General features: G+C 34.8%; 1 protein-coding gene across 2 annotated transcripts in view; it reads left to right on the top strand.

Annotated features, from left to right (window-relative positions):
• The window catches only part of CUNH8orf34 (chromosome unknown C8orf34 homolog), a 133,296-nt gene that overhangs the window by 81,885 nt on the left and 36,188 nt on the right, over positions 1-15,223 (top strand). For both annotated transcript variants that reach the window (XM_039379850.1, XM_039379851.1), the window contains one exon: positions 14,099-14,234. In XM_039379850.1, the coding sequence (XP_039235784.1) occupies positions 14,099-14,234 (136 nt within the window). The remainder of the gene's footprint in view (positions 1-14,098; positions 14,235-15,223) is intronic.

Genomic DNA, 15,223 nt, shown 5'->3' on the forward strand with positions numbered 1-15,223 from the left:
CTTCTGAATCACTGTTGTTTTCAGCCCAGTGCATTAAGGAAGGCTGTTTCTGCCTAGAAGAGTGGCACTGTCTGTCAGGGGAGGGGAAGATGCTTTTGCCTGGTAGCAACTTCAAGCAGAGTGAGTCTGCTGGAGACCTCATATATTCGATTATTTCAAGGACTAGAGCTTATAAAGCTACTAACGACTGAAATCTGATAAAAAGGGAAATGTTTGTTTAATCCAGTGTTTATTTCAGTGGGAGAAATGTTCACAGTAACATAAGTTGCACAGCTGTGAGCTTAGTGTGATGTAACCCAGTCACGATAACCCATGAACGCTGTTTTTCATCCTATAAGTTTTCAGCCCCTGGTTTCCAGTGAGACTGGTTTTATGTGGACTTATATGATTTTGTAAGGTGTGCCCATCTGTCTTTGAGTTCTAGTCCTAGTAACTTTTAAATCTGCTAAAAAATTTCAACTGAATGTGGGAGTTCTCTAATAGATGAAATTTCCTCCAGTTCCCTGAAAATTGGTGTCTGGCTAGAAGACAATCTCATTAGTACCATCCTCAAACTTCAGTACAGGGTAAAGAGTTACCATTGCAGATTGATCGCTGTTATGGCTCTGAATCAAACAAACCATCTGCTGACTTGCTGAAGCATTTCTGGAAAAGCTGTTTGAGTTAATGAAGGGAAGGAAAGGAAAGGAAAAGAAGGAAGATGGGCAGAATTACTAGAGAGAGGATACTGTAAGAAATATTTACTTGAAGAAACTGTTGAGATGTAACACAAATCCAAGATTCATTACATTTGCTACTTACGGAGTAACTACCTCTACCTTTTTTGTTTGTATTTCTTTCCCTATCAAGTAGAATTTTAATTTTATTGTGTGTTGCAAGGTGTGTGCTCTTACTGTTGAACATGATATTAAGTGTAACACTGAATTTAAAAATCAGAAGATAAATATAATTTTAAATTCTGCCAGCAGCAAATAATATGAAAAACAGTAAATAACATGGCAAAATCCAAACTTATTTGTTAAGTTACCTGTTCTTGCTTGAAAACAGAGAATTCAACTTATATTAAAAGACTGTTGCTTGACCAACTGTTCTTTCTATAGTGGATTGCATGTGGAGAGCTTCTGAGTGTGGAAGTGGAGTAGTGGTTGTAATTGCTAAAAGCAAAAAAGAGGATGGAGGAATAATAAACATGGAGAAGAAAGAATAGACTGAAGTAAGAGATAATTTATAGCTAAGTACAAAAGGACAAATGTGATTTTTCAGAATGGCAACTCCTCTAATACTTGCAGAACTCAAAATTTTATTTGGAAAGCCTTCATAAAAACTAGAGGAGAGTGAGATTGAAAAAAAAATAAATAAAACCACTACAACACAGCTCTTCACCTACAATTTCAAGTATTCCACTTGTCTGTTTTGTTTGCTGCCTTAAGAAATTAAAGCACAGAACTGTGATCAGGTAAAATTATGAGTACTGCAGTAAATGCTGTGACTGCCCTGCAAACAAAAGATAGCTTCAAACAGTCCAAGTAAGTGTATATCTATCCATTTTGAGCTGACCAAGAAGCTCATTCACCATTGCTGGGATTCACAAGGTTGCTGTGGCATGCATACCTTGAGTTTGCAAGTTCAGTGCTAGCTTAGGCAGATCACTGGAGTGACTGCACTGCACCTGCTAACATCAATAGTAGTGCTGCTACCACCCTCTGTTCTTGCATTTTCTTCAATGATGCAGCATTCATGAAAACGTTGTTCTTTGTGTGTGAATATGCTGGCAGTAAGTATTAGTCTATCTAGGACATTTTGACTATTAATGTATCAATTATGAGGAAAGGGCAAAATGTAGTGAAGGCTATACTGCAAGAGAGTGGAGTGGAAGAATGGTGGAGTGGGAGACTGTGGAGACTGAAAAGAATTCAGGATTTGAGAAATTCAAAACCAGAACAATGATTGAGAAGAGAAATCAGGGGCAATCATCAGTTTATAACATCACAAAATAGGAATGATGGAAAATAAATACAAAATAACACAAAGGAGCATTTCAACTGACAGATGTCATCTGTTGTCATAAATAGCTACCAGATCCTGTGCATAATCAGTGAGGACTAGAAGGGTGAGTGAGAGACAAGTATAGTAAGAATACCTCCAAATACCAAATCCAGAAAAACAAAAAGTGTGACTATGGGCAAAGATAAGGCAAGAAAGAGGAAATATATGAGATTTAAATATAAGGATCCAAGTTATCTTTGATATTAAATCATTTGAAGTCCGTGGAGTTATAATAAGTATGAATAGACATTGGAAGCTGTTGTATGTAGTTCTGTATTTTGACTGCGTCCCTTATTACACGTTTGATTTTTTTCCCTGCGGTCAGGTGTGTTGGTTTAATCCATATTATCATTTTTTGAAGGAAATTTATCTTCTAACCTTTTTCTTAGGAGTTGTGAAAGTTCTGACAATTTCTGTGTGTTTCTCTGTACTTGTGTAGTACTGCGATGATCTCAAGATAATGCATACAATATTTTTGCATAAACTAAATCCAAAGTAAGAGGTATTAAAATAACTCCTAAAATTAATTTCTAATATCTACCAAATATTTCCTCAAATTGTAACAATAAACCTACAAGATTTCAGTTTTATATTCCAAGGAAAATAAAAATGGTATTTCAAGATGACTTAGTATTGTTATTTTCTATGAAGACACTTTCTGATGATATCTTCCATTTTAATTTCAGTAACAAGCCCTGACCTTGTGTAATTTAACTGATTTTATATCATCAGATGCTGAATGGAAAAAAAGATTAGGCTGTGTTTTAAAATCATCTCTTCTGATTGCCTGTTTAAAACAGTCAATGTCTGAGCAAAAGACTTCAAAGAAGGTGTTGAAGAGTGAGTCTGAGCTGAGCCAAAAATCAACCCAGCAAGAAAGATGGAACCTTCACTGTGGGCCACACAAGCACTACTGTTATTGTAAGGATTGGACGAGTTAGTCGACTGACATGGGAGACAAGCAGGTCTGACCCTTCCAGTGGCAGCACAGACTTAGTTTAGCTTAAACTGACTGTGCTCCTTGAATCTTTGAACAATAAACTGCACAGGGAGCACTCTTAAAAGAGTTAAGTCCTGGCTTCACTGCAGCAAAATATGACTTTGGCCGCTAATGCATATAAGGACAAGGTTTTACGGTGAGGGAGTGTGATCCTGGGAAGAGATGTGGTGAGTCACCTTTGGAAGAATATCTAAAAATGAGGATGGAAATGGTTAGCTAAATATTGAGATATTGAGCAGCTGACAAAGAAATGGAAATTTAAAAGGTTTTGTGTGTGCTTATGTATGTGATGTTAAATGCCTAAAGTTTGTACATTCCTGGACCAAACAGTTGAGGTTACAATTTGCCTTTTTGACAGAAGGAGGAGTTTTGAACACAAAGGTTACATTTATTGGCTTATTTTTTTTCTGGGTAATAATGATGTAACCCAAATTTCTTCTCTGTAAAGAAATTATGTATCTTTGAAGTATCCAATAATGAAGGAATAAAACAGAAATCAAAAGAATTGCAGTAATTTCACTGTTTTTAATTCTCTCCAGAGAAAGTTTGCAGTCCTGGGAATAATTAAATATAAATAAATATGCAAATAATAGGATTTTTAAGTTTCGATTTTTAACCAGATGTAAAGAGAGACAAATCCAATTGTGTCTTCAAAAAGTTTTCTCTCTTTATTTTATTGAAACCAGAAGTTATAAAAAGGTTGTTTTCTCTTCAATATGATGAGAATAAATACTTGAAAAGATGTTGTAAATGGAACTATAAGAATACAAACCTGGTCTTAATGGCATAGTTCATAATAAAAAAAGTGATAGTCACATATTTGTCCTTTCCAACAAAGATAAAGAGCATACTTTCTTTTTGTCCAAAACATTCCTACATTATTGCAGAGTTTTTAAATGTTATTGACTTTAAAATTTTCCTATTTTTTAAACTTTAAATGCTGACATTGAAGTCTGAAAGTAATGTTGCATATTATCCTTTTTAAGTCTTCCTTCAAGTTTCTGAAGTGTAATTTCAGCTTTAAGATTGTTCAGACAATTAAAGTACTGCCCAATAGGCTAGAAAAAGTAACATTTGTATTATATGAAATTTGCATTTATTGTTTATAAATCATTGTTAAAATAATTTTTATGGTATATGTGACATGCAAATGAAGGATAACTAATTTTGTTCTCACATGTAATCTTTTGCCTAACTCAACTGAAAACATAAAGCTTTGAGGTAGAGAAGATAAGCCATATTTGCCATGTGCATGTTTTACAGGTTTTATGTAGAAACATTCCTCTTGTTGCAAGTAGGTTTCTGATCACCTGAGGGCAAATCAGCTGTTTTCATCCGCAAAACACGAAGGAGATGGGTGCGTGTTCTGCATGTGCCTTACAGAGAACTTGCCATTCGCAGTGATAGTACAAAGAAGTAATTGAACGTGTATTTCCTTCTTCAGACATTGAACAGTGGACCAAAGTCCTCATTTCTCTCCTACACATGGAGAATACAATCATTCCTAATTAATGCTTGCTTCAATGGATTTGTTTCCTCTCACTCACCTGCATCTTTCTCTAAAATATTACCCTGGCACATCAAAAGCAAATGCTTTTTCTTGACATATGGATTACTCTAATTTTTATTTAGGATACTCAGAAGCTGAGTGACTCATTGTCATTTTTACATATACAAAGGAACTTTATGTACAATTTAATTTCTGTTTCTGACTCTCAGTTACTTAGCGTATATATGACTAAAGGCAAATATGAGTTAATATCTGTGGAGAGACAATTCCTTAGCATGTCTTAGATTTAATTATTCAATCACTATCATCTAACTGCAGAAGTACTCTAAACAGTGTTTGGGACAGAGGAGACTTGGCAAGGTGTCTGACAATAGTTTGCAGACCTGTTTCTGCATTTGGCTGTACGTAGAAATGTATCCATGCGGGGATTTTATTAAATGTTTTTCATGCTTACTTGGATGTCCTTAGAGGGAGAGAAAAATATTTTGACATATTTGAATATTTCTGAGAGGACTAATTTTCCTGACATTTTTCAGGAAATTAGTAGCAGCTGGGTTATGATCAGTCACAAACCATTAGGCTGAATTTATCTTTGTGGGATTTTAATGAATATTCACACAATGATCTGATAAAAATAATCTTTTTTTGGGGGGTGAAATTTGTTTTAAATGTATGTCTAGTGACCAGAGGCAAAATATTGTTAAGATCTCACTGAGCAGTAATTATTTTTTCATCTTTGAATATTAATTTTCTATTTATGTATTTCAAAAACATTGGTGAAAAGGCTTGACTGATACATTTGCTTAATGAATCTAAACTCCTCTGTTCAAACTTCCAAATTCTATAAATATTGTAATTACACCACTAGTGCCTTAGGAATTCACTTTCTGATACCCTATTCTTTAGAATTTGTTTGATTATATGGGTTTGGTTTCTTTATATTAGACATAATTTATAATTTGTAAATGAGAAATAGTTTGGCAATAATTCATGTTGTATTGAATCTTCACATAGAAAAAAGTTCCATAAGCAATAGAACATTAATTAGATGGGAGATTTTCGCTGGTGTGTTGGGAAGTTATGTTAGCTGCTATATATGCAAAGGATGGCATGCAGTGACTGCTAGGGATATGGTTCACATTCTGTTCCACTGCTGTAGACTCCGAAGTTAAACATGTCTCATGATCTGTCTGAGTTTCACAGCTCTCATATTAGGGAGCTAAAACCCAAAAGAGAGAAGTTTACAATACTTTAGATAAATTTTCAGTCTGTGGAACCATGGAAAATTGCGCTTGAATTCAGTGGAGTCATGATTAACCTTACTATGTCTTAAAAAGCAGAATTTTTGGGTAACATTCTCTGATTTATTTACAAAATGGTTTTATATATATTCTGAAATCATGTCTTCCACAGAAATGTGTGGTTCATATCCAGAAGATAAAGTACTGCTGGCTAAAAGCAAATGTATCTCTATGATGTTTAAGATAGTAGGTGTGCGCTAACATTACACGAGGTAATGTGCTGTAATCTCTGATTTATTATTTAGGCAATAATCTTGTCCTGCAATATTCAGTGGAAGTGTAGCAACCAAATGTATTATATGTACTAGATTATTTTCCATTTCAGCCAGCTCTCTGTCTTGCATTGCAGCAAACCCAAAAACCTAATTTTCTCTTGTTCAAACCAAAAGCATGAGCAAACGTAACTCAATAGTACACTGAACTCACAAGTTATACAAAACAATCTAACAGAATAAACAGCACCTATATATCCCCAACTGCTAATGTTTTCCAGTAATCTAAACTTCTCTTTAGTAAAAAAAAAAAAAATAATGGAAAACTGTGTGGTATATTTGAAACCTTATTACTTGACTAATCTATTGGATGTGGGGAATGGTTTTGACATACCATGGCTAGATTATCTGCTTAAACCAACTGGAGAGATAGAATTATATTTAAAAATTTTGTTCTGCCCTCTTTGAAAAGATGTCAGTGGTATGAATTTAATCAATGAGTGAGGAAGAGCATGTACTGTCAGCTGTGATGCCATTGGTATGCTGATGGTATCCAGCTCAGTGTCTGCTTCTCGGAGTGCAGACAGTGCAGTCTTCCAGATGTCCCAGTGTCTGGCCAAAATAGGGATAGTGATACAAAACAGATGGTCTTGTCTCAGGGCAAAGCAGAGTTGATGCAAGCTGATAGAGGGATGGAACTGGAAGAAGTGGCAGAGCTTCAGTTGTTGGATGCTGTGTTGTACTCATCCTTGATACACAGTTAGAGGTAGCAAGGAGGGCAGTTGTCCCTTTGCAAGTAGGTAGAAGTTTGAAGAGCAATAGCAAAGATCTACAGTATGATTCTTCTAGCTTTTTGTCTAAGAGTTTTGGTGATTATCGTAGAATTATTAATGTGTTACTATCTCAGTCAGGACTTTAATGCACCTAGAGCTCAGTACAGACTTTCACATACAACATATGAAGTATGTGTTGCTAAACGTTCCTGTGCACACAGAGAGCTTAGAGATTTTTTGCTTTCTCCCTGCTTGCCCAAATTGTCCAGTCTGAAATCACTCATATGAGTCCCTAAATTAACTGGAACTTTTCTAGCACAACTTTTTGGTCTGTAGCCAGGTGTATTTGGGTAGAGTGCTTGACTGAAAAGCAGTTTTTAAAATAGGAGATATTCTAGTTTACCAGTAGAAAATTTAAGCTGTTTAAGCGTCTTGCTTCTTACTTAGTGTGTTTCTCTCTTCATGAAGAAAATTCTCTGAAGGACAAGTAAAGTGTTTGACTATATTTGGAATTCGATCTTTTTAATTAAAAGAAAAAAGAAGTTGGGTATAGAGATATTTGCACTGTAGGAATTCTTGATGTGATATATATTTTTAAAAGTGAACTGTTGGATGTTTCAGTGTTACTGGAAGTGTTTGGCATAAAATTATTTGTAATTTTTATGCTTTGCCTCAACTTTCATTTTAGTATGAGGCATATGAATTTCCACTGGCCTCTTGACAAGCTAGCTAGGGTTAATCCAGCCAAGGGCTAGTAGAGTAAGTTGAGTGAATGCAAAGAAATATGAATGTACCTCTCAGTGCAAAAATTGTTTAATATCCTCTCTGACTGGCTGAAAGTGCACTGTAGTTGCTCTGTGTTTAGTGAAGTATACTGAATTAATGAATTATTATTCATCTTAGATAATTTTTGTAAAACTTCATATGAACAGAATGCAAACTATTGGTTTGATTAAAAATATATATAAATAAGAAAAATGTAAGCAATAATGTAATGTGAAATTCAATATTTAAGATATATATTGTAAGGAACATCTGTACTATGTTAACCAAATACACTTGAAAAATATTACGCTATCTCCTCTCTGTTAAAAAAGAAAAAACCCACCAAACTGAAGCCTTTTAAATACATATTCTTTTTGAATGCTTTGATATTTTTGCTATGATTGAAAAAAGACTTACTGATTTAAATTCTATTGTTATGACAAAGATTTTTGGTGGTTTTCTTTAAGAATGCAGAATTGGACTGTGGTTTGAATTGCACATTCAAATAAATTTAGCGGTTGCATGAATGAATGACATTGGAATTGGAGCTGATTAGAAATACTGATCAAAATTTGCTTTTAATTCTAAAAGATGTTTTACTTAAAGCTAAAGTGCAAAAAAAAAAAAAGAAAAAGCTTGCTGAGGAAAAACATTAAAAGACATTCCTTTAGATGCCTTCTGAAGTCCAGATTTTGAGGTGGTTTTGTGTATTTTCTCATGATCACCTTTTTGAGGTTCTGTATTATTACAATGAAAGTACTGTTGTACAATTATGGCAGTTGCAGTAATGCATTATAGAATGTGATGTAACAAGTGAAATATTCTAAATTTCATTTTCTTGGAAATGTAGAAGTAATTAATGTGCTCCAATCAATACTAGATTTCTATTATTGTAAAAATAAAATTTCTGAATGAATTCTTTAACACTGAGTGAAACCACCTAGTTAGTAGCTTAGATTGGTGAGTTTGAAACCGCTACTGATATGAAGCAACAATACTTATATAGTCAGTTATTGTTGCTGAACTAGTTGATGAGCAGTAGTTATTTGGCGATTTTAGATCATTTGTCCTACGATTACCAGTAGGGAATGATAAGAGGACATGATACCAGTTCTTTCCAACTGTGGTTATGAACTTTCTCATTTAAATAAAATGAGACTGTAATGTTGCGTTCAGTCAGTGGTTTGTCTGATTTGGAGCAAAGCTCCGAAGCCCCCGCACAGCATCTTAGCGATGCTCTCATCCCCTAATCAGTGTTTCATCAGTCTTGCTTGCTAGTTATTTGTTTTCAGTCATAAACAATTATCACACCTAGTGGGAAAAGGGAGAATAAGCAGGAGCGCTGTGGGCTTAGTGTAGTTTTCTAAGATACTGAAGTGTGCTCTAATGAAACTAGAACATCTTCATCAGAAAAGACCTCCTATGTTAATTCCAGTCCCAGCTTAAAAGAGGAAGAAGGAGAAACTGAAGGAAGATTCCTCTGACTCTTATTCCTCTCATGCTGATTAAAAGTGAGAACTCTAATCAGGGATTCATGTTTCAGGGTCTGCAAACAGTGATGCTTTCCCTACTCCTATGTTGGTTTTGTGGGTTTTAGACTGTGGAGTGGGATTATCCTCTGACAAATGATACGGGTAAAGGTGGACATGCAAACTCAGGTACTTAGTGGCATCATATTTCAATTGGTTTTGCGTGACTCCATCAGTGAAAGCACATTTAGGGAATTTATTGTCAACTTGAGATGCTTCTCAAGTTAAATGGCTTCCAAACATTGTGTTCAGAAATCTAAAATACCTCTAAGGAGTGAAAGTCTCCGGATTTACTTAGAGTGATATTTGCGTCAAAAATCTATGGCATAGGTCTAAACTGGTCCAAAGTCTGGTATTTGAAGATGTTAATAGGAAGACATATTAGAACATGTACCAGAACATGTAGCTTCCTGCAGAAGCTAGCTCCAGTTTTGCATCTGTTGAAGCAAATATTTAAAGTATCCTTTTCAGGAGTGGACCATCAGGTGTTCTAGGCTAATGGTTCTTCCTTGTCTGGAAGCCTAATTCCTGCTTGTCTCAACATTTCTTTTGTAATTAATGTGGGTTTTTTATTGGACTGTCTTGATATTGGCAATATAATTTATCTAAACCAGAAAGGATTGGTTAATATGTTAAGACGCATAAAAGTATAACATATAAAGCAGCTGAGATTCCTGGAACACAAGCAGAACTGCTATGAGCAGTAGGGTTTGTTGACTTGATTTTTTGGGGTTGAATCTATGTTTGTTTGGTTTGTAATTGGTTGGTTGGTTGGTGGTTTTTTGTTTGTTTTTGGTTTGTGGTTTTTTTTCTTTTTAATGAGAGTAGTAGAGCATATTAAGAGTCTGTGTGTCAGTGAACAGGCCTTTACAAATCGATGCTATGTACACGGAGTATGGCAATGTCTACCATGATGTAAGAACACTACCTCGAGAAATTCATTGCTTCAGAGGAGGAGGCATTATTTTCCTGATGCATCAGAATTACCTGGTGGCCTGCAAGAACACAAGTCAGAATTCATTATCTGAATTTTTGTTCTTACATGAAAACATCTAGTGCTTTTCTTAGTGTTAGACAGAACAGACAAAATGAGTTGTCATAGACTTTTCCAGATTTGCACCTTATGCATCTTGAAGTACTCCTGGGAAATTACTACATTTTATAAAGGAGGAAGGAGACAAAAGTGACTGGATCATAGAAGAAAATGTAACACATGACCTAATTATGTGAGCCTTCTATACAACGAAACTTTCATTGTATTTTATAGGAGTTTTGCATAAGAAAAGCTGTATCCTTAAAGTGAATGGTGTGTGAGTCTTGTAAATGTTTGTAAGATTTTTCCACAGCCTGTCATCCCAAGACATTAAGCAATCTTACATTGTTTCTAGAATACTTGGTGCTAGTGCCCCTTTCCCTCCCCCTCTCCCTTCCTTCCTGGATAGAAAGGAAGTAAATAATTGTGAACAACATTCTATTTTAAAAACATTACCTTGTTACTGAGCTATATTCTTGTTTAGTTGAAATAAAATTTTTAATGACACTTGTCTATAAAAAAATCACAAAGAATTCAGCTTAGTGCAGCATTATTATTGATATAGAAAACATCTGTTTCTGTGCTACGCTATATTATACTTGTGATCTTTATCTCACTTTAAAGTATTTTTGTCTATTGTTGTTATGGCAATGCATGAAGATTGCAGCTGTGTGAATTTATTTTGGAGAATTGCTGATTTGAGAAAAATGTAAGTTTTTTTCATTTGGTTTGTAGGTAGGGTTTTTTTAACCATAGAAACTGCTATAGGACCAAAGCTGAGTCTTCACATTCCCTATTCATTTAGAGAATAGCAGAGAATAAACATTAAATCAAAGAAATACAGTGCACAGTCATGCATTAAAATAACAAACTTTTATTAGCACAAGTGAGATTGTTTCATTTATGTGAACTTCCAGCCTATTTCTGTACGAAGATAGGTAATAATTTTCTAAGGATTTGAGAAGTTTCACAGTATTCTTGTCTTTCATGACATAAGCAGTCATCAGCTTGGCTTTTCTTTCTCTCTTTTCTCAGTGAATTACCTCATTGCTGCTCAATAAAATCACTGAACCACTCAGCTGTATCCTCACTAGTTGGTCTAGCAGAGAATACAAAGAAAGAGAAAAGATTCAGTGTCCAGAACCTGTAACTGAATTGACTTTTCAAAGAAACCCTTTTTTTTGCTAAGACTGGTTCTTTTCGATGTTACATGGAAACATCTGAACCTTTGGAAACCTTTTTTTTTTAATTCTTAGAATGCATTATTGCACTCGTTGCTTGTATTTATTTTAATAACATTCTTATTTATGTTCAAATATTGTTCTACAAAGCACACATGAACTATTAAACAACACATACACACAGAGTTTAGTACTAAAGTTACTGTATGGTTTATTGTTTTTTTGTTATTAATTTTTGGGTTTGTTTTGGTTTTTTTTAATTAAGGGCCATTTAATTAATGTGGTCAATCAGGAAGATTACCAGATGGCATATAAACTTGCTTACCATTGAAAAATCCCCATCCAAATTTGTGGGTATTGCAAACCAGGCAGCTTCTCAAAGCCCAGTCGCTTTAGTGAGAAGAAAGTGGAATATCTGCACTCTAAATTTGAGGCATTGAGAAGAAACTGAAATCATTCAATACTGATGTGGATGTGCAGTAATCCAAGTTAAATCAAATGCTGCAGTTATTCTTTGGATTTGGTAGATGAGGTTATACCTCTCTGTCTAGTTGTAATACTAGCAGCTTTTTGCCGATTTGACAAATTCCATCCAATGCTGAATTAGATCAATGAAAATTCCTTGAGAAAAATTATCAATTGTATATGATGTACCTTTTTGATATTTTAAATCTGCATTTTTGTATGCAAATACTGCTATTTGTCTAACAGCATGTGACAATAAATCAATACTGCGTACTATTCTGCTTACTTGCCTGTTAGCTACAACTGTAGGCAACTCTTGAATCCACGTTTCTTGCACAAAGTTTCTTGACAGAAAAATGCTGGTAGTTGACTAAAAATGAAAAAAGGTATGGTTCTGATATACAAATTCAAATGTAAAAGGAATGATGGAGGGCAGCCTATATCCTTGCTCTGTTGAAACAGTCGTCAGAAAGCCAAAAGTTAATCAAGCAGAGAACAGTTGAAAACCTCATTTAAAGAAATCACATCTGTTTAGGGAGAGAAAAACCTGAGGCATATGCTTCAGTTTCTTTTAAACTGTAATCCATACAGTGGTTTACATCTGTTAAGAAATATGGAACTTTTCACACCTGTTTAAAGCACAATTAAACTGTATTTATTTTAATACATAATGTGTTCCAAATATGTAATACCTTTTCTGAAATGACTCATAGATGATTGATTTTGTAGCTCTTTATCATATAACCTTCCAGGTCCTTTGAATTAGTTTGTGTATTAACCATATATGAAATTTAAAGGAAAAGCTGTTGAAACAGTGCAAAATGATGCCAGGAACTTCATTGCAGTGGTCAATTTATATCAAGACAACAAATTACCTAGAGGAGGGAGAGGGGAGTGGAAAGACAGTTTTCTTAAGCAGTAAAATAAAACATTACAGAGAAGAAAATGTAGTTCAAGGACTTCAGTCACAAAACTTTCATTTACGTTTAGCCTAGCTGTTATTGAATGTTGCTTATTAAAATGGATGTCTCCCTAGAGTGTTGTTTAACATGGCAGAGTCCCGACAATCTGACCATACTGCCCTGAGTTCAAAGCACAGTGGTAAGAGTAGCTTTAGGAGCTACATAGGACAACCAAAAATATTTCAGGTAAAGATTTGGGGGATTGTATCTCATTCTTTTGTGTATGAAAAGGAGCTTGGTACTCCACTCTGTGTCTATAATGATTACTTGTATATTTTAAATTCTAATTGAATGGTGCCTCTTCTGATTTTAAATTCTCTATGACTTTTACGTATCTGATGTTGGTATTTAAAATCTGCCTTTTTGTGTTTCCTGCTTCACTCAGATCCATTAACATCAGGTTTCTTTTGTAAAATGAGATATATGAAAATACATGTGTATGCATACATTATCTGAAAGACATTTTAATTAGATGGTCACATACTGTATTACCCTAAGCCACATGCATCAGTCAGTACATGGTCATTTAATAGCAGCTAGTCAGTGTTTTGCTTGATTACCCTTCAGCTAGACCCTAATCAAGTTATAAACAACTGAAAATTGGGCTTTATGAATACATTAGAAATAGAAAACTTGCCTATTTTGTGTTAGCAAAAGAGATACAGATTATCATTTACAGTCTAACTGACCTACACTATTTCGGTGTCATCTTGGGAAAAAAATTCTCTGAGAGCCTCAGCTCTCTTCCTGCAAAATGGGAATGATTTTACAGTAGTAGAAAATCCAGTTATTATTATGAGTTGCCAATATTACAGTGATATGGAGGATTTAAGTATGAACATTTTGGTCTCTTTCAATGTGTGTCCATTTCACATTTTCTGGGTCTAGCAGAGCACTTTTATTTTAAGAATGTTTTTTCATTGCTAAGTGAATAGTTGATGAAAAAACAACAGAGGAGGAGCATACACTCAAAAAAATATTTTTGTCTTCAATATGTCCTTTGTCAAATGGAGCTATTTGACAGCATCTCTTCATGACAGATTTTTTAGAAATGAATCAGACAAATAAAGACTGAAAAACATATGCAGCACTGTTTGAAGTGAATATAATACTGAATATTTTTCAGGGAACTCCTTGTAACAGGGTGATAATATAAAAAATACTCTCAAATGTCATTTCCTATTAATATGCAAGTAATTGTGTGTATTTTCTTCCTGACTTTTTAGCAGTTCCATTTTTTAGTGATTCTACGGGTGAAGCTCCTTTATTTAAGCTACAAAATTTAATCATGTGTTCATCCCATTGTTCTGTCTTGTTGCAGAGGATCTTGATGATCTCAGAATGGAAGGAGTAACAAGTGTGATGTCTTCTGGGAACAAATTCAATCAGACTCGAAGTGCTCATACGGCTGAGCCTCAAGCAAAGGTCACATTGAATATCTGTGCGAGATGTGCCAGGTAAAAAGCAAAAAAAAAACCCAGATCATGCTAGCCAATACCTTCTTTTCCCCAGATTTTTGGCTATGTGTTGTGCTTATGGGCCAGGTGATGACCTCTCCCGTGCTAAAGAAAAAATAATTGCTTAGCTACTGACTACACTATGACCTCTGGCATTTGAATTGTGTAACTTATGTTTATGCTTGATATGTCACATCAACAATGAATCAAAGAACATAGTTAGTCTTAGGCCTTACTTCACAGCTTGAAACCATTATAAACCTTTCTGTCTCTGAATTTCATTAGTTATTTGAGCTTCTGTGGTTTTTCAGTGGATGAATCAGGGAATTTAAAGGTTCAAATCCAATTTGAAAAGCACCTGTATAAATGGAGATTTAGTTGCACAGGTGCAGTCCAGGATTTCAAATAGTTGCTTCTTAGCACTTTATAATCTCATCCTGTTTCACCTCTGAGAAATAATTTAATCAAGTTGAACCCCTTTTGGTTTTGACAGCTGGAAATAATTCTTGTATTTACAGTATGAAGGCCAAATAAACAGGTTGGTATTCCTGTAGACTAGTCAACTTGAGAATGCAACACTAACAGAAACCCCTTAAATTTCCTGGGTGAATTCTTCTATGTAGACAAAAGCTCATTTGGAGAAAGGATTTAAGCCTGTTTAAATGACAAAACTAGCCTTCTCACCCTTCTGTTAATGGTTCAGATTAGCAAGAACAATACAGAGGCATGCCAATTTTATCTGCCAGCCTTTGCCAATGGCTGCTCTATTGTGTAGTTTGAGAGGGGATTAGCTGCTTGTAAATAAAAAGCAACCTGTGGTGAAATTAAGTCAAAAGTTTGGCCATATGCCACCCTACGTTTCTACTTTTTTCCCCATTTTGCTCGTAAATTACTAGTTTTATAAAGCACTTATGCAGGCAGAGGAGCTTCAAAACATTTTCTGAGACTCTGGAAGCGTTAACTACAGGCATACTGAATCACCCATGAAA

Source organism: Pipra filicauda, unplaced genomic scaffold, assembly GCF_003945595.2.
Source record: "Pipra filicauda isolate LSUMZ 115617 unplaced genomic scaffold, ASM394559v2 scaffold177_size2800117_pilon, whole genome shotgun sequence".
In the NCBI taxonomy this organism is placed as follows: domain Eukaryota; kingdom Metazoa; phylum Chordata; class Aves; order Passeriformes; family Pipridae; genus Pipra; species Pipra filicauda.